The sequence below is a fragment of the Solanum tuberosum genome, unplaced genomic scaffold (assembly GCF_000226075.1).
Source record: "Solanum tuberosum cultivar DM 1-3 516 R44 unplaced genomic scaffold, SolTub_3.0 scf00114, whole genome shotgun sequence".
In the NCBI taxonomy this organism is placed as follows: Eukaryota; Viridiplantae; Streptophyta; class Magnoliopsida; order Solanales; family Solanaceae; genus Solanum; species Solanum tuberosum.
In genome coordinates this window covers 317434-336965 of record NW_006239038.1, presented here as the reverse complement: position 1 = coordinate 336965, position 19532 = coordinate 317434, and the positions used below count along the sequence as shown (strand labels likewise).

The 19532-nt window shown below is 37.1% G+C and overlaps 3 protein-coding genes and 1 non-coding gene across 4 annotated transcripts; 3 read left to right on the top strand and 1 right to left on the bottom strand.

Moving 5' to 3' along the window:
- Positions 1-2169: 2169 nt before the first annotated feature.
- On the top strand, positions 2170-2632 carry LOC102603066 (flowering-promoting factor 1-like protein 3). The gene has a single exon (XM_006349747.2). The coding sequence runs from the start codon at positions 2217-2219 to the stop codon at positions 2538-2540; it is 324 nt and encodes a 107-aa protein (XP_006349809.1). The 5' UTR covers positions 2170-2216; the 3' UTR covers positions 2541-2632.
- Positions 2633-2868: 236 nt separating this feature from the next.
- Positions 2869-2940, top strand: TRNAD-GUC (transfer RNA aspartic acid (anticodon GUC)). Its single transcript has one exon. It is a non-coding gene; the product is annotated as a tRNA-Asp (tRNA).
- Positions 2941-3173: 233 nt separating this feature from the next.
- On the bottom strand, positions 3174-5847 carry LOC102595120 (pentatricopeptide repeat-containing protein At4g32430, mitochondrial). Its single transcript, XM_006349886.2, has one exon. It carries the CDS (start codon positions 5735-5737, stop codon positions 3452-3454), a length of 2286 nt encoding a protein of 761 aa, XP_006349948.1. The 5' UTR covers positions 5738-5847; the 3' UTR covers positions 3174-3451.
- A 1177-nt stretch (positions 5848-7024) lies between these two features.
- LOC102602729 (mitochondrial thiamine pyrophosphate carrier-like) lies at positions 7025-19206 on the top strand. Its single transcript, XM_006349746.2, has 8 exons — positions 7025-7189; positions 8184-8321; positions 9249-9365; positions 15538-15649; positions 16288-16415; positions 17156-17308; positions 17990-18133; positions 18889-19206. Exons 2-8 carry the CDS (start codon positions 8205-8207, stop codon positions 19105-19107), a joined length of 990 nt encoding a protein of 329 aa, XP_006349808.1. The 5' UTR covers positions 7025-7189; positions 8184-8204; the 3' UTR covers positions 19108-19206.
- Positions 19207-19532: the final 326 nt, after the last annotated feature.

Here is a 19532-nt window from a genome sequence, read left to right as displayed (position 1 = left end):
CCCAACCCCCAATCACCATCACTATCAGTTTGTTTTTCTTTAGTTGGATTCAAATATGTGATATGAGTCTGATCTGTAGATCACGTGTCACACTTTTATCACTGCACCAAAGCTCGAGACTGCAGGTCGTTACGACTTTGGTAGGACTCGATAGTTTGGCTCATATCATGTATTTGTGCAAAAAGTAAAGACCAATCCATTTGAAGAAAAAATCGTGCAATTAAATAAAGCTAAGATGATATGAAATTTTTAGGTCTTAGACATCTTTAGCTCACCAAATCGACCAATCAAACTTTCAATTACATGATTTGCTCTTCAAATAGGTTTATTTTTAATTTTTACTTTCAACATCAAACTTATATCTAGCTAAACATAAACTTTTTAAGGACGTGGATCATAAATTGTAGAATATTATAATAAAGAAAATATAAACTTATATTATGCTAAAAAGTATTTTGTCTTGGACTAAGCACAAATAGGAGCACAATTGCAAATGTGAACAATATTGGAGCAAAAGTGCAAATGATGAGATGGGCTTCTTTTAATGCCCGCTATACCTTTGGGCCTTATAAACACATTACAGAAAATAAAGAACAGCCCAACAACAACAATTTTCATGGGGGTTAAGGCCCGATTTTGATGTCGCTATTTAACTTGTGCTCATTTTTTAATACTAGTTAAGTATACATTATTTATATGTGCAAATTGCGTTAATTAGTAACGAATATATGTATAAAAATTGTTCTGTGTACATCATATTGTTCCTTGCACGTGTCCCTCATATTAATAAGAATAATTTTTCAAAAATAGCACAAATAATATTTAAAAGACTACTTACCATTTATTTTAGGTTATTACTAAATTGAATTACATGTAATTATATGTTTTGCAGAACTTAATTTCTTTGGGAATAAACCTTACTCCAAACAAACAAAATCTTTAATAGCCAAAAATATACACTAACTTGAGAAGGAAAAGTGTCTTCTCAACACATGTACAATGTGAGGGGGGGAAAGATGATTATATTATATAGTTTTTTATTTTTTGGTTCAAAGTATATTATATAGTTTTTATGTTCTTTCTTGTTCTTTTCAGTCTATGCCACTTTCTCAATGAATGGGCAAGTTTTGAATTCTTTAGGTTACTTTTTATTTAAATTTTTTTTCTTTCTCATATCGTGAATCTTATCCAATCCAATATTTCCACCAAACATGCATGGGACATGGACATCTCTATGAGTTCATCTTCTTGCTTCCCATGCATTTAATCTTACTAAGATTTAATATTCCTTACTTTTTTGTTATTTATATGGTGTTTGATATTCGTATTGAACTCCAACTAATTTAGATTTATGCTGCATAAAGTCTATTTAAAAGAAAAATATTTCTGCCAAAATTGTTTTCATACTCGAGAGTCGAGAAAAGGGATTGAAAGCGCTCATGACCAATGATCTTACATGGCGTAAAAGGGAAAGCGCGCGATACCCTATGGGAATGAAAAAAATCTTGATAAAGAGCGCTTCTCCTCGTCCAAGCCTTGTCAAAAATCATTTTTGGTAGGATTGCTTCCTCACCTTTCAGTCTTATGTAAGGTGAGTTTGAATTAGTTGAGATCTAATATGAATATCGAATAAATAACCAAAAAAAAGTAATGAATCTTTACATATATGGAATATATATATTGTGATTAAATGCATGCATGGGAAGCAAGAAGATGAACTTATGGAGATGTCTCATGTCCCATATTTAGTGGAAATATTGGGTTGGATAAGATTCATGATGAAAAGAAAAAGAAAGATCGTTGCATAAATCTGAATTAGTTGGAACCTCAAATAGTTTTATTTTTTTGAAAAAAAAACCTTCTTTTATTTGCCCTTCTCTTTTTTTTCTTCAAAAAATAAAAATAAAACTTCTTAGCACAATTTATATTATATATTACTTATGAATGGGAATCTTGGAGCAACAATAGTTATCTTTGTCAGATCTGAACCGTAGAAGCAACCAACAATATTTGCATTAAGGTAGGTTATCTACATCACATGAACACGTGAAATGCTTTATACGTAACTTTTTATTTATTTAATATATATATATATGTGTGTATATTACACATGCATCAACCCTATAAAACCCCTCATTATATTCTTCTTCTTCAACAACACCATCTTTCACATATATTCAACTTCCCCTCCCTCCATCCCTCCATAACTCCACATCATGTCTGGTGTTTGGATTTTCAAAAACGGTGTCGTCCGGCTAGAAAACCCCGGCGACTGCCACGTCAGCTCCACGACCGGTCATCGGAAAGTTCTAGTTCATGTTCCTAGTAATGAAGTCATTACATGTTATGCAAATCTTGAAAGAAAGCTTTATAGTCTTGGATGGGAGAGGTATTATGATGATCCACAACTTCTTCAATACCACAAAAGATCCACAATTCATCTTATTTCCCTCCCAATTGATTTTAATAGGTTTAAATCCATTCATATGTATGATATTGTCGTTAAAAATCGAAATGAATTTGAAGTTAGAGATATGTAAAGTTACTAACTTTCTTTACGTGGACATTCGGACATAAAAAATATGAAATTTGGAGAAATAAAAAGTAGTATATGTGTTTTCGAGCTGATAATGATATATTTGGAGACTGGAGTTGTGTTTGTACATGAATACGAACTGAATTGTTTTTGAAAGTAAAAATTGCTTTTTATAGTTTTTTGAATTCCGAAGAATTATAACAATTCTATGTCCAAACAATTTAGTCGAATAAGGTTCCAAAAAAAAGTGAAAATTATCCATGGTTAAATGGTCACTAAGTTTGTTGAATATGTTATTGAGAAAAGAAAATGAATAGTTTATCAACAAACAAGTCGTTGTAGTATAGTGGTAAGTATTCCCGCCTGTCACGCGGGTGACCCGGGTTCGATCCCCGGCAGCGGCGTTTATTTTTATGTTTCCACCATCGAGATCGATTTTTTTTTATAAAAAAATACATTATGCTTTCGCAACATACAACATATCTGGTTATGTCTTGCACTCCAAAACATTTTCATGTTTCCACCATCGAGATTGATTTTTTTTAAAAAAATACATTATGCTCTCGCGACATACAATATATCTGGTTATGTCTTACGACAAGCACTCCAAAACCTGCCAACGCTCGAGAAATGCCTTGTTATGGTGTAAGAAAGATCAGCTTCAGTATGTTAAGACTGATTACAAAGCAGTTACTTCACAAGTTCTTTTTCAATAAGTAATTTACAGAGTTTGGATGTTGTGTTCTCTGGACAACAAAAAATAAGAATGTAGTTTGTCGAAGGCTATGTTGCTCGGACTCTCCAAAATTGATGCCACACCCGTGTTCGATCCTCCAAAAATGCACTACTTTTGGAGGATCAGACATGCACCTGTCGCCATATTTAAAGAGCCCGAGCAATATAGGTTCAAGGAACTCATATAATACAGGCTAATGTCACGAACTCACTTTCTTCTTTGTCGCGCTCCAAATGTTTCAGCTCTGAACCTATACATTCCGCCATCCAATATATCTCCTCAGTCCGCGGATGAGACTTGTCATCCGATGAAAATCCGTGCAAATTCAAAGAATACTCAATGCTACCTACATCTACCCAGCTGAATCCTATCTCCTTCTTCACTCCCTTGTCTCGCATTCCTTTTCTGATGTTCGCTACCTTATCCCACTGCCCCTTCTCTGCAAACAAATTCGACATCAAGACATATGAGCCTGACTGCTCTGGCTCTAACGCGATCAATGTATTGGCTACTCTTGTTGCCATATCAACATTTCCGTAAATCCTACAAGCACCAAGTAAGCTTTGCAGCACGGATATTCCAGGTCCTCCGGGAATCTGAGCCAAGAAAAATTCAGCTTCCTTTAGCCTCCCTGCCCGACCAAACATGTCTACCATACACGCGTAGTGCTCTGAAGATGGTTCGATGGAATAATCTCTAACCATGGAATTGAAGATATCTATTCCCGTATCAACCATTCCTTTTCGACCACATGCTGTTAGTATAGAAAGAAACGTTATTGAGTCAGGACTCACGCCTTTCTTCTTCATCTCCTCAAACAAAGCCATTACTGATTCATAATCACCATGTCTCGAATGAGCAGAAATAATCGCAGTCCATGAAACTTGACTCCTGTCTGAGACCTCATCAAAAACTCCTTGAGATTCAGAGATACTCCCACGTTTTGCATACATGTCAAGGAGAGCACCTGAAACAATTGGATTACTGTTGAATCCCCGCTTTATCAAACAAGTATGGCATCGCTGGCCATGCTTTAATGAAATACACTCAGATGAGGCAATTGCGCTCAAGACACTGCCAAACGTGTATTCATTTGGTGGTAACTCCATTGACGCTGACAAGAATGTTTGTAAAGCTTCTCGAGACATTCCATTTTGAGCATATCCAGAAATCAAAGCGTTCCATGATATGAGATCTCTCTGGTCGAGCTCTTCAAAAACCTTTAACATGTCTTCCATTAATTCAAACTTAGCATACATGGTAACGAAGCTATTAGCAACATTCAGTTCAGAGAAGAAGTTTGTCTTTAAACAAAATCCGTGAACCATTTGGCCGTCTGTCAACGAATTCTTGACAGTTATAGAATGAATTAATCCAACAAATGTAACGTGATTGGGGTAAACCCCATCTCTCCGCATCCCATTGAAAATAGATACAACTTTTTCATCATTCATGGAAAGCATTGTTGTCCAAGACACAACGTTACGTTCATTCATACTTTGGAAAACCTTGTTCGCATCTTCAGTCACATCACACTTATAATACAATGATATCAAAACATTACACACCGAAACATGAGTACCATACGCCATTTTAATAACCAAACCATGTATCTGCTTCGCAAGCTCCAAACATTTCTCCTGTCCACAAGCAGATACAGCACTAGTAAACGACACATGATCAGGTTTCACCCCTTCCCTCATCATTTCCCTAAACCCCGAGGCAGCTTCCCCTGAATATCCCCCTTCCTGTGCATACCCTGAGAGCAATGCATTCCACGAAACCAAATCCTTACACAACATTTCAAGAAACACTCTTTCACCTTCCACTATATAACCACACTTTGAATACATAGTAACAAGTGCATTTCCAACGAAAACATCGTTATCAACTCCAAACCTCATCACAAGAGAATGCAACTGACTACCAACAAGAAATTCCTCTTCATCCGTACAATGACTAATAGCAGTAGTATAACTTACAGCATCGAAAACAACCCCAATGGAATGCATCCAATGAACAAAAACCAATGCCTCTTTACCATTTTCGAACCCCGAAAGCAGGGTGTTATAAGAAACTCTATCTGGGAACTTCAACCCATCAAACACACACTTAGCATTATTAAACTTTCCAGTTTTACTATACATACTCATCAATGAATTTGGAACAGTTACATGCTCAATGAACCCACTCCTAATCGCCAAGCTATGAACTTGAGTTCCAAGATTTACATCTTCTCGACAACCCTTTAGAGCTAAAGCTACAACAACTTCATCAATTTCTGATATACCCATTTGGAGCTGATTCTTGAAGAGCTTAAGAGCTTCAACTTTGCGGTTTTGCTGTATATAATTGAGCATGGAATGGTGAATGGAGATAAGAGCTGGTTTAGTAATTGTATCAAACAGTTGGTGTGCATTGTGAAATGAACAGAAATTTTGAGTGGTTAAACGGCGGGTAAACATGGGAAGATAAACCCTCCTAAAACCCCTTTCAATTAGAGGATATATATATATATATACATGCACCGTTCGGTATGAGAGATAAAGAATAATTAATCATGAGCATGAGTCTATCTCATGTTTGGTTGAGATAATATTGTGAAATAACTTAGGGGATATATATATACATGCATCGTTTGGTACGAGAGATAAAGAATAATTAATCGTGTAGCATGAGTCCATCTCATGTTTGGTTGAGATAATATCGTGAAATAACTTATTCTAAGATTGTAGTGTTATTTTTATCTCACATTGAGGATGAATTAACTATCCTTGAATAACTAATCTCGGGATAATTAATTTGAATGATTGGTTTCCAACCAAATAGGTCATTTTATTGTTTTTTAAACTTGTTGGCAAATTTATTTAGACACTCGAATCATGACTTTTTTCGATTGAACATAGGAATATGATAAAGCATTTGTATTAAGACTGTTTCATCTCAAATCTACAACAATAATAGATTTAGTGCAATTCTATAAGTGAAATTTGACGAATGTAGTGTGTACATAATCTTTACTTCTATCTTGAAAGATAAAGAGGTTTTCCGATATACCCTTGACTTAAAGAGTAGTGAAACTAGTTCACCTCAAATTTAAAAAATAAAAAGTATACAAATCTTAACTTTTTTTTGTTTCTTCTAATTAATTTTAAATTCACATATTACATGATCCATTCTTGGAGGTGACAATTCCAATATAATATTTTCCATTTAAGCTAAACTATCGAAGGAATTTCAACCATTCTAGTATTCTACTATATTCTTGTTAGTAATATTTTGACTCTTTCAAATACTCTATCACAAAATTACTCCAATGGATAATTAGTACTCCATATAAATTTAAAATATGCACTTAATATAATTATTTACCTTTTTCGAATTTAGAATTTTAAATTCAATTTAATCAATAAAATATTATATATTTTTAATTTCCACAAAAATAAGTAAATTATCCAAATAATTCAATTGATTTTACTGTATTACATATAAATACTTTAAAAATAATATTGTTTTACTTATCGAATAATAAAATATAAATAAGAAAGTTTTTTTCCCCACTACATATAGGGTCCAAAAAGGAGCAAAATTAGCCAATTTTTTCCACTTATCTTGTTATTATACATTAATTAGTCCCAAATCTAGAAAAAATTAATATTTTTTCTTTCCATATTAACCAAAAAAGCTACTTACCATTTTTATTTTCCTCTCTTTTCCCTATTTCAAGAATTTTCTATTGTTGCCTCTGTTCATATTTTGAGCAGCAAAAAAAAAAAAAACTCTTTTATTCTCCCATATTCCTCATATTTTGAGGTTTCATAAATAATTGATATAATTTTTTTGAACTTCTTTTAGCTCTGATAATTTTCATCAATGGAAGCTCGCCCTTTCTTCCTCACCAATTTTTCTAGTATCAGGTATTCATTTTTTCTTCAGTTAGTTATCGACCCATTTAACTAAATTCTATCTTTTGATGTTTCATTTTATTAAAATTTTAATAAAAAATGTGTTTTTGCCTTTGGTATTGCTGATTGTTAGCTCAAATTGTATTCATATAACTGGGATTAGCTGATTATAAGTAGTAATTAGATAAGTAATGGACCTCAAGTATTTTGGGATTGAAGCATTGTTAATAGGTACTCCTTTCGTTTCAATTTGTTTGTTTGTCTGATTTTGATTTGATACGGAGTTTAAGAAAGTAAGCTTTTGAATCGTGTGAGCTTAAATTAAAGATGCATAAAATGCATCAAAATATTCTTTAGTCTTAAACATGTCAGGTAGAAAATTAAAGACTCATCTACTACTTGTAAATGAAGTAGTTGAGAGTCATGATGTCTCAGGTCCAAATTCCAGCAGAGACGGAAAAATACTCGGTGATTCTTTCTATTTGTCTTAGGCTTAGTAGGACAGAGTTACCTGCTACCTGTTGTTGGTGGGAGGTGGGAGGTATCCCGTGGAATTAGTTGAGAGTTGGAGACCATGTTCATCAAAAAAAAAAGAGAAGGGAAAGTGACATTCTTTTTCAAATGGACTAAAAAAAACAAGACAAACAAGTTGAAACAGAGGGAATAGTTGATTTTATATAGCGAGGTCTTTCGGAAACAACCTCTCTACTCCACTAGGTAGGGGTAAGGTTTGCGTACACTTTACCTTTCCCAAACTCCACTTGTGGAATTTCAGTGGATATGTTGTGGTGTTGATTTTTATATCTTTTAGCTAAGTCCAATGTGTTTATCTAGTTGTTTAGTAGTGCGTTCATTATTTATGTACGTACATATTTTAAAAAATAATTACAGAAAATGCACCTCAATATGTAAGCTTGACTTTGGATATGGTGGCTTTTCGATTTCACTAGGGCTAGTTTAAGGATTTTTAACATGGGTGGTGTTTTTCTTTGTAATGTGATTGCAGGTTGTTTAGTCTATAGTAGAGATGGAGGAGACAGGGCAACTTAAAAGGGCATTAATAGATGCCACAGCGGGGGCAGTTTCTGGTGGTATATCGAGGACTGTAACCTCGCCTCTCGATGTAATCAAGATCAGATTTCAGGTGTATATTCTGTATATATTTAGTGCTGCTTTAACTTTTGCAGTTTGGGTTCATGAACTTGGCCGTTGGGGCGTCTAATGAAGTGACATTAAACGCGTATAGTACAACGTCAATTTTCACAACTAAGGAAGCTTTTTGTATTTCTTAGTCAATCTCAAAAACTGTGGTTCACGGGCATGTAGTTGAACTTCCACATTGTAGTATAGTAGCATGTTTGGCCAAGCTTATGTAATCTACTTATTTTAAAAAGTATGCCTGAGATAGCCTAACCTTTTCTTAGCTTTAGCATCCCGATTCTGGTTCGTTCATTCTTGCATCCATGGTGCTAGAAAATGCTCAACACAATTCAGTGTGTCTAAATAATCTAAAAAACTTGAGAGGAACAAAACTTTAAAATAAAAACCATATAAGACATCAGTTAGTTTGTAAAAATTATGTTCATTGGTTCTTCTTTATATTAAATTAATAAAAGCAAAATTAGTAGGTATGTTCAATTGGTTCTTCTTTATATTATATTAATTACGATAGACTTATACATTCTTTCATTTAAATGTAATGATGCTGGATTTTGTTGTTAGCCTAGTTACTGAAGGTGGCTTTAGATGATGATCTCGAGCCTTTAAGAAGAATGTCAGTTCTTTTTCTTTTGTGCTTTCTCAAAACATACACTCTATCTCTCTCTTTACAACAACAGCATACCCAGTATAGTCCCACAAGTGGGATCTAGGGAGGGTAGGATGTACGCAGACGTTACCCCTACCTTTATTGGGTAGGGAGGTTGTTTCAGCATAGACCCTCGACTCAAAAGAAAAGTTTTCAAAGCTGGGAAAATATTCTCTCTCTCTGTGCATTATTTTATTCTATCCTCCATCTCTTTCTTGATTGTACATCAAGAGCTAAATGTTTTCTTATTTACCAATGTTTCAGGTCCAACTGGAACCCACTAATCAGTGGGCCTCGCTTCGGAGAGTTGTGCATGGAACTTCTAAGTACACTGGGATGCTGCAAGCTACTAAGGATATAGTCAGGGAAGAAGGCTTAAAGGTATTTGTTATTTTTATCATGAGAATTTTGGAAATTTTGCAAAGATACTCGAGGCTTGCATTTGAGGCAGCATCTTATGCTCTGCACATAAATGGATTGCTGAGTGCAGTAAATTATTGATTAACTAACTGCTCGAAACAAAATATTTCCTGCATTGCATATGGTTAGATATGTCCGTGCTGATTCTATTTTTTTCTCCATTGCCTATAAAGTTTAGTCTTAATAGAATAAACACTGTGCTATATGACTTTTTGTTGAAACTAACTTTGTTCTCATAAATGTGAGATGTTCATTTCAGCTCTCTTCTGGTCTCAACTTTTGTTTTGTTATAGGAATTGTGGAGACATGGTTGATAGTATTTGTTGGTTAATTTTAAGGTCAAGCTTGTGGCTTTGTTCTTCCCGACTTATTCTAGCACTGACAAGTCTGACTACGCAACATTTGAAAAAGTAATCTGCTTATTTTTTTTGAAAATGGTAACGATGTATTATATCACAAAAGTACATGGGTTGTACTCAAACCTTATATACAGATGCACTCTAGACACTCCTACTCTATTTCTATATTGAGTCTAGAACATCAACTATAGAGACAGTGTCATTTGAGTATAATTGATTACACCAAAAACATAACAACAAAATGCAGTTTAGTTTAACATCCTGCACACTATTTTCTATGCCTTCAAAACATCTGGAATTCCTTTCTTTCCAGATTGCCCACCATATTGAAGCAGGGATAATTCTCCATCTAGTTCTGTCTTTTGCAAGGGCACCTGCCTCCTCCCAGCTGTACAAGGCCTCAGTAACTCTCCTAGGCATAGTCCAGGATATGCCTTTAAGGCTCAAGAAAATCCTCCAAAGCTGCCGGGTGTATTTGCAGTGTAGAAATAGATGGTTTACAGTTTCTAAGGTTTCCCCACATAGGAAACACCTAGAGCATAAGGTTATCCCCCTTTTCATTACATTATCCTGAGTCAGGGCAGCTTCCTTAGCTAGCAGCCAAATAAAGCATGAGACTTTGTGTGGGATTCTACACTTCCATACTTGTTTCCAAGGCCAGATGGGACTCTGCTGGCTTGATTCATCCATCAGCCTGTAAGCTGAATGCACTTTGAACTCTCCTCTATTGTTGCCTTTCCACCAAAGCATATCCTCATATGCCTGAAGTCCAGTAAAATGTCCAACCAACTTGAGGAATTCTGCCAACCTCATCACTTCCCAGTCATTTGGTTCTCTCCTGAAGATGAAATTCCACCCTTGTGGTGTCCATAGTTCTGCAATAGTTCTTTGTTGGAACATTGCCAGATTGTAAATATCAGGGAAAAGAGTTTCCAGGTTACCTTTCTCATGCCATTCATCCTTCCAGAATTTGATTTTGTTCCCATTCCCCACTTTCATCTTGAATTTGGGTTTAACTTCCTCCCATAATGCTCTTATGGATCTCCATAAACTGATCCCATAAGGTGTGGTCACAATCTTAGTCATCCAACTATCTTGATTCTCATATTTGGCACCTATCACTCTTCTCCAAAGTGTTTGGTTTTCATTTGAGTATTTGCACAACCACTTCATTAAGAGTGCTTTGCCATGTAGCTCCATATTCTTTATTCCCAGACCACCATTCTTCTTTCCAGTTGTCACTGCATTCCATTTTACTAGATGAAAACCTCTATTCTCTTTGTTTCCTTGCCACAAGAACTTCCTTCTTATGCTGTCTAGTCTTTTAGTGATCCCTGGTGGGATGGGAAATAGAGACAGCATGTAAGTTGGGAGAGCATCCAGGACTGAGTTAATGAGGGTCAGTCTACCCCCTCTTGACAAGTACTGAGTTTTCCATCTGGCCAGCTTCTTCTCACACTTCTCTATCACACCATTCCAAATTTCTAAGGACTTGGATTTTGCTCCCAATGGCATACCCAAATATGTTGTAGGTAGAGTACCTACTTCACCCCCTAGAATTGAAGCTAACAATTCTATGTTGTTGACCTCATTGATAGTATACATAGAACTTTTAATCCAGTTAATGTGCAACCCGGATACCCCTTCAAACAACACCAGGATCACCCTTAAGTATTTCAGTTGGTCTTCCTCAGCTCCACAAAAAATCAATGTATCATCTGCATACTGAAGATGTGTCACCTCCAAGCTTTCTGTATTTTCTCTAGCCACATCAAAACCTTTTATCCATCCTCTCATATTTGCTGTCTTGAGCATATTATTCAGCCCCTCCATAGTAATTAAGAACAAGAAAGGGGACAATGGATCACCCTGCCTGAGTCCTCTTTGAGTTTGAAAAAACCCTGCAGGGGACCCATTAATCAGAACAGAGAAGCTAACTGTAGAAATGCAAAAGCTAATCCAGTTCAACCATTTTTGTCCAAATCCCATCATCTCTAAAATCTTCAGAAGGTACTTCCAATTCACATGATCATATGCTTTTTCTATGTCCAGCTTGCATAGAATGCCAGGTTTCTTCTGCTTATTCCTGGAATCTACAGCTTCATTAGCAATCAACACTGCATCCATAATTTGTCTCCCTTTTATAAAAGCCATTTGCTGTGAGTCCACCAGTTTGTCTATCACAACTTTCAACCTTTCTGTGAGAACTTTGGAGAGTATTTTGTAAATGCTCCCTATGAGGCTAATTGGTCTGTAGTCCCTTAACTCATTGGCTCCTTTTTTCTTTGGAATGAGTGCAATGAAGGTAGCGTTGAAACTCTTCTCGAAGACTTCTTGCTCATAAAAGTTTTGAAATGTGTCCATGATGTCTTTCTTCAGTACATCCCAACACTTGATGAAGAAACCCATTGTGTACCCATCTGGACCAGGAGCCTTATCGGCTGCACATAGCTTTAGGCAATTTAGAACTTCATTCTCCTCGAATCTGCCTTGCAGGGACATTTTTTCCTCTTCAGTCAACATTGGGCATTCAACATTATTATAAGAAAGTCTCCATTGATGTGTTTCTCTATACAGGTTCTTATAATATGCTATTATCTCCCCTTCAATTCTGCTTTTCTCTTGAGTAACCTCTCCTTGTATCATGAGTTGATCTATATTGTTATATCTCCTGTGAGCATTTGCCATTTTGTGGAAGAATTTGGTGTTCTTGTCTCCCTCCTTCAACCATAGTACTCTTGATTTCTGTCTCCATGAAACTTCCTCTTTCTTGACTAGCTCTTCATACTCAAGTAAGATTGCAGCCTTTTTTGTCGTTTCCTCCACAGTGAGAGTTCTATTTACCCTTTCTGTATCTAATTCTGCTAACTGCTCTAACAATCTCCTTCTTTGACTGCCCAGATTTCCACCCTCTTCTTGTTTCCATTCCTTTAGCTTAAGTTTCAGTGCTTTAAGTTTGCATGCCAAAACATAATCAGGTCTTCCTGTGTAACTGAAGGAGCTCCACCACTCTCTAACTCTATCCACAAAACCTTCTGACTGCAGCCACCAATTTTCAAACTTGAAGTAGCTTTTATTCCTCTCCCAACTCCAGATATATGGCAGCTAAAATTCTGGGTTTGTGATTCAAATTTACAAGTAATGGTGTAAGAACCAATTTCCAAGACCTCCCCCATCCATGCCCTCGCATCCCACATCAATAAGATACCTCCTCTTGTTCCACTTGCTTTTAGACAGGCATGTCTAATCCACCTGCCTCCCCAAATCTGTTTTACCATCTCTGAAATATCCCCTTCAATTTTTGTTTCTTGGAGACACACTATATCTGCTCTCCATCCAGACAACAAACTATGTACAACCCTTCTCTTCTCCCTGTCGTTTAATCCCCTAACATTCCATGATATTAGCTTAAACTTCATCATGTATTGAAAATTGTGTTCCTCCCCTTATTCCTACTTCCAGAACTTTTAAATTTTACATCAAAGGCTACAAGACTTTTAAGTTCTTGTGCACCCTTGATCTTGAGTTTCTTAACTTCTGTATCCTGCTCCATTCTCCTGACTTGTCTGCAACTGTCTATTTGTAGTAGTAACTCTGTTGCCTCCTCTTCATGCCCTTGGAAATCGATCCCAAAGATTTTCCCCAGTTTTATCAAGTTCTGTTGTACCCATGTTGAATTCGCTTTGTCTACATCTTGAGCCCTTTGTTGTTGCTGCACCATAATTGGTACAGGTTCCTCCACCTCCCAATTAACTATTTCTGTGTTTGAGCTTTGTATTGCTAGCCCAGTCTCCCCTGACTTTGTAATTTCTCTATCCTCTCCCCTATCTGTGGAGTTAGGTTCTTCCTCTCCCGTTATCATCAAATCTCCCCTGATTTCTTCCTCCAGCAGCTCTGTCACGACTTTTGTGTTCATGTTCTGCTTTCCTTGGCCTGAATTGAACACGTGCAAGGCTGTTATGTCACCAGCCAATTTATGGGTTTCTGTGTAGCCGATCTTTGTCCCTTGTAAATCATTAAAGATGACATGTGCTGCAAAATCAGGGCCATTGGGCCATTTAGAATTGTTATTCTTCTTGGGCTTTCCTGATGGGCCCAGTTCAGCCCTCTCATTTAAAAAACTCACATGCCTCTCACGTGCTCCATTCCCCATTGACTTTCCAGCTGTCGAAGTACAGCCCACGTGCTTTGACGTACTAAAATCCCTAAAAGGATGGGATTTTGGTACTATGTCACAGATATTTACGCCATCAGACCTCTGGATAAACCTATTCCCTGGGCAAAAGACCTCATCTTCCCCGGCGACTATGCCTCCACTTTCCGGCCTTATTTCGAATCTGGGTTTGCTTTCTGCCCAAATTGGAAAAAAATATGTGATTCCATCACAAGCAACAGAGACCTCTTTCGGAAGGTTTCTCCCGTTGTTTTTCACCAGAATCCTTGCCCACTTCAGGTGGTTTTTTAGCTCAGTTTCTTCTTCTGTCTCAATCCAACCTCCACACAGATCCCCAATTTCTTGGAAGACCTTCCTAGACCACAAATGCAATGGAATCCCCACTACTCTAATCCAAGTTTCACGCACAGTTGACGGGCTAGGAGTGCACCCTGTTGTTGGACTCCACCAATCTAGATGAAATATGCTACTCTTCCACCTCCATTGGCCTTGGATGATCAATTCCGCCATGTATCTATTGGGGAATTCGAAAAGGAACATTTCGCTGTTCAATTCATATATGTTGACTCCAAAGACCTTTTTCCAGTTTGTTGAGGACCAGCTCCTGATATCCGCCAGAGTTGGTTTCTCCTTCTTTCCTGCAGTGCAATATCCTATAAGACATCTCTTGAGGAGATCTTCCTCCTTAATATTCACTGGCTTAGTAATCAGAATGCTTCCTTTCTTGGTGTTCATCTCGGCTCTTCTTAAATTACTGCTCCCCCATTTACTCTGTTGGACAGCCTCAGCATAAGAGTATTCTTCCTCCGTCACCCTTGAGAAAGAATGTTCCTTCTCTCTTTGATGACATTTAATGAATCTCTCAATCTTTAATGCAATATCCACCCACCCTGCATTTAATGCAAGTTCCGGTATGATTAAGCCCGACCTTCCACCACTATTTAAGGTTATCACGCTCATAAATTTCCCATATTCATTTTGCTTCTTAGTACAAAAGGCCTCTGCCTCTCTATCTGCTAGTTTCCATCTTCTCGTCTCCTTTTTGTGCTCCTTTGAAGCCTCTCTCAGGCAGAAACATATCCATTCCATAGCTTTCTTGCTCATAACTGACCTCGTCATCTTCTTTCTACTTCTTTCAACCCATTCATACCATTCAGACTTGCTCGAGTTCCATCTAGTGATGTCAAATGACTTAAACCCAGCATTAAAATAAATTCTATTCTCTTCCATCCTAGGCTAAAGTGTGTAGCAATTATCACAGTGGGTGATAATTGTTGGCTTAGAAAGAAAAGGCTAAGATTCCGGTGGTTGCTGCCGGAAAAATGGTCTTCTACTGCCCTAGAAAGTAGGACAGAGAAAGTGCATTGGTATTTGTGCCTGGGAGGGATATTTTATTTTTAGAAGCATTCATAGAAACCAGTGTAGGCCTTGGAACAGTAAAAGTCTAACATGGGTTCTTCCAAGTAAGAGGGGGGGGGGGGGGGGGGGGAGGGAAGAAGGAAGTAGTTTGTAGTTAATTATTTTAGCTGTTGATGTCTTTCAAACTTGATGCTAGTTTTGGTAAATTCATTTTGGTTGCACATACCCATTCTTCCCACAGGGCTTCTGGCGGGGTAATGTTCCAGCTTTGTTGATGGTTATGCCATATACTGCCATACAATTCACAGTGTTGCACCAATTGAAAACTTTTGCTGCTGGTTCTTCAAAGACAGGTTCGTCAGAATACTCGTCCCTGATATAGAGGAAGACAAATAGGAAATAGTTTCTATGGCTGAGATCACTTTCTACTGTTTTCATCAACTTTTGATGCACAGGTGAGATCTTTGGTAGCAAAGATGGCTAGGTGTCAATCGTAGAAAACATATCTTTGTAAAGGTTCTGTACTTTGTTATACGATTTCTACACTGATTTTCTTGTTACATCAATATTATTCATCCCTGCCTGGAAATAACAGCAATATACCCAGTTAAATCCCACATGTGAGGTCTTGGGAGGAATGTAAGCAGACCTTACCCCTTCTTTGTGGGGTAGAGAGGCTGTTTCCGATAGACCCTCGGCTTTGAAGATCATCCCTGCCTAGATGTTGAAAGTTATGCTTAACATGTCTGATGTCCCTGACTGTGTTTTATTCATTGTGATTTGAAGCATTTCCCTTCTCCTGAGATCTACAAATTTCTGCACCTTTTGTGGTGTTAAAAATAATTATTTTTAGGTGTTACATCTCATCAATGATCTTCCTCAAATCTGATGTAGCTATTTCGATGTTAAGACAACGCTCTTCACCGAGCGTTTTGTGCAAACCATTGGCAAGCCTTAGCATTTGATGGTTTGACTGTTTTGTATGATGCAGAAGATCACATCAATTTGAGCCCTTATCTTTCTTATATCAGTGGAGCATTAGCAGGATGTGCAGCTACAGTTGGTTCATATCCATTTGATCTCCTGAGAACCATTTTAGCCTCCCAAGGGGAGCCAAAGGTAGTTGGCACGTCTTTTGTAGGTTCCAAGAGATTCTGTGATGTGCCCCCGCATATGTAACCTGTATTTTCTGCTGCTTTTTATCTTGCAATTTGATCATGAAAGTTGATTAACCAAAGCCTTTTTGTTTAATCATGGTCTGTTTTTCTTCTTAGAAGTTGGAAAAGTTGACAAATTATACTTGTAGATAGGTCGTGTCTGGGTCTACTCTTTGTCCTTTGGTGTTGAGATAGTTTAGTCACCCTTCCTCAAGTAAGAGGTTATATAAACGTGATGAAACATGATAAGCAATATAACATATCAAGAGACATTACTATTTAAAAGATAGGGGGATACAGCAAGTACTTTGTAAACAAACATTGATAAGTGTAAAAGCATATTTCATCAATTTTATAAGTTAACATCCGAGTAAAATATATTACCACTGTTACACAGTGTTAGAAGTATCAATTCGACTTAAAGCTGCAAAATGTATTTTTTTTTTTCAATTTTCTCAAAAAGAGTTACCTTTCCAATGCGTCACTCAAGGTAAGAATTATACCTTTTTCCTTATTTTCGTCATGTCCGCATTGCCTTGTAGAAGGTTTGCAAATTCGGTCAATAGTTCTTTGTGAACCAAAGGCCAAATGAAGCACTGACACCTATGTTTTAAGGGACATAGTAAGATCTTAACGTATATACTATTTCTAAATGCCTATTAATGAAGATTTCATGCGATTGATTGTTATGCCAATGTTCAGGTTTATCGAAACATGAGGTCTGCTTTTGTTGACATATTCAGAGCTCGGGGTGTTCCAGGACTCTATGCTGGATTGACACCAACACTAGTTGAGATTGCTCCATATGCTGGTTTGCAGTTTGGAACTTATGATACATTCAAACGCTGGATGAAGGTAAGCCTTTTAGTCCCTCCAAATTATATTCATTACGATGCTCTTTTTGTCTTGGTCTTGGCATGTTTGATACGAGGTTGTGATTGTTTGGGCCATTGGGATGATGTAGTACCTGTGTGAATGGGACTCTCTTAGAGGGTTACTTGTTTAACTTGCCAATCATTATAGTAACATGCAAGATATAGTCTACCCAAGAATTTCCAGATTTTAAACTGGTTATCCCTCTCTTCCACTTGCTTTTGTTTTGAAGGGAATCCACTCAGTCTGTAGCAGTCATTATTGCATCTGAGACTGGAATATCCATCCATTAATCAACTACGCCTCAGTCCATGGGTGGGGTCAACGAGAGGTAGAGGCAGGCCCCGAAGAAGTTCTGAGGAAAGGTGATTTTATAGGACATGGCACAAATTAAGCTTATCAAGGACATGACCTTAGACATGAGGATATGGAGGTCGTGAATCAGGGTAGAAGGTAGTTGAGGGTTGTCTCAATCCCCTGCGGGAAGCCTTGGTGGGTAGATAGTATTAGAATTAATTATTCGTGTAGTTTCTTGTTCTTCGATCACGTGCTACTCCCTGTTGTTTCTTGTTGTTGTTGCAAGTTTACATGATGTTAAAGTTTATTCTAACAGTTGTTTGCACGGTTATTTCGACTTACTCAATTTGGCCTAATTTTTTGTAGGCCTGGAATCGTCTTAGATCTTCTAACTCAAGCCAAGGTGATGAGTTTATTTCAAGCTTTCAGCTGTTCATCTGTGGTTTAGGTTCTGGAACATGTGCTAAAGCTGTCTGTCATCCTCTTGACGTGGTTAAAAAGAGGTTCCAGGTAGATTTCCTTCTTCATTTATCTCGTGCCTCAGTATAATCATCAGGTGAAAAAATTACTAAATGAGATATAAGACATCTAGGGACTTGACCATAGAACGGAGGCTATTAGTCTGTTTGTTTGTCTGTAACTATCGAATTCTGAAACCATTAGCACTCCTGTTATCGTCATGGATTTTGAGAGTAAATGTGGTTTCTTGTGTTAGCTACTTATTTCTTGTTCCCATTGTGTATGCTTCTCTCAAACCAAATATTTCTTCAAGATTACCACTTTTCATCACTAAAGGGGAGCCTTTACGTAACCGGTAAAGTTGTTGCTACGTAACCAGGAGGTCACGAGTTTGAGCTGTGGAAACTACCTCTTGCAGAAATGCAGGTAAGGCTCCGTATAATAGACGGACCCACACTCGTGCACAGTGGGAACTTAGTGTACCAGACTGTTTTTTTTATTATTATTTCACATCATTATAAGCATCAAGAAAACAAATGAATAGATGCAAACTTATTGCATATTGGACCTCGGGGTTCAATTGACCTTGTGTCTCAAGTCACAAGTTCGAACTAAGTCTAGTATTTAAGTGAAGAAGGGTAGAGGGTGGGCCCAAATTCCCGATTTCCATAGGGTTGGTTGGCTCCAGACAAATTTCTCGATCATAAAAAATAATTATTGCATATTGTGTGAGCTTCTGATATCCAATCACATACGAAACTGTTATTTCAGACCAGCTAATGGACTACTACCATATCTCTTTTCAGATTGAAGGACTACAGAGGCATCCAAGATACGGGGCTCGACTCGAGGCTCGTGCTTATAAAAATATGTACGATGGCCTCCGCCGGATATTGCTAGAGGAAGGTTGGGCTGGACTATATAAAGGCATTGTCCCATCAATTGTTAAAGCAGCACCTGCTGGTGCTGTAACATTTGTTGCCTATGAATATACATCAGACTGGCTAGAGTCCATTTTGACTTAAAAACTGCTCTATTATTTTTTCTTTCCCTCTCTATTGGTTTGAATCCTACTTTCAGAGAATTCGACATGCATTAGTGACATTTTGGAAGAGTCCAAGCAACATGAGTAGTGTCTATTTCGTTACGTTTATCGGTTGATTACAATTTACACGATTAATATTATGTAAACAGTACACATGGAACCAATTCACTAAATCGACTAACTATCTACAGTCATAAGTGTTCGATATGTTATATTAAGCAAAATATTATATGGCTAAATGTTGGACTAAATTAAAAGAAGTGTAAAAACACCATTATCCGGACCAAAAAGAGCGAAATATAAAATTCATTAGCCATTCGATAGATGTTGATCCAAAATTTGAAGTACATGAGTTTCTCATGTTAACATATAATAGTAATAATAAATAAATTCATATTCAAATAT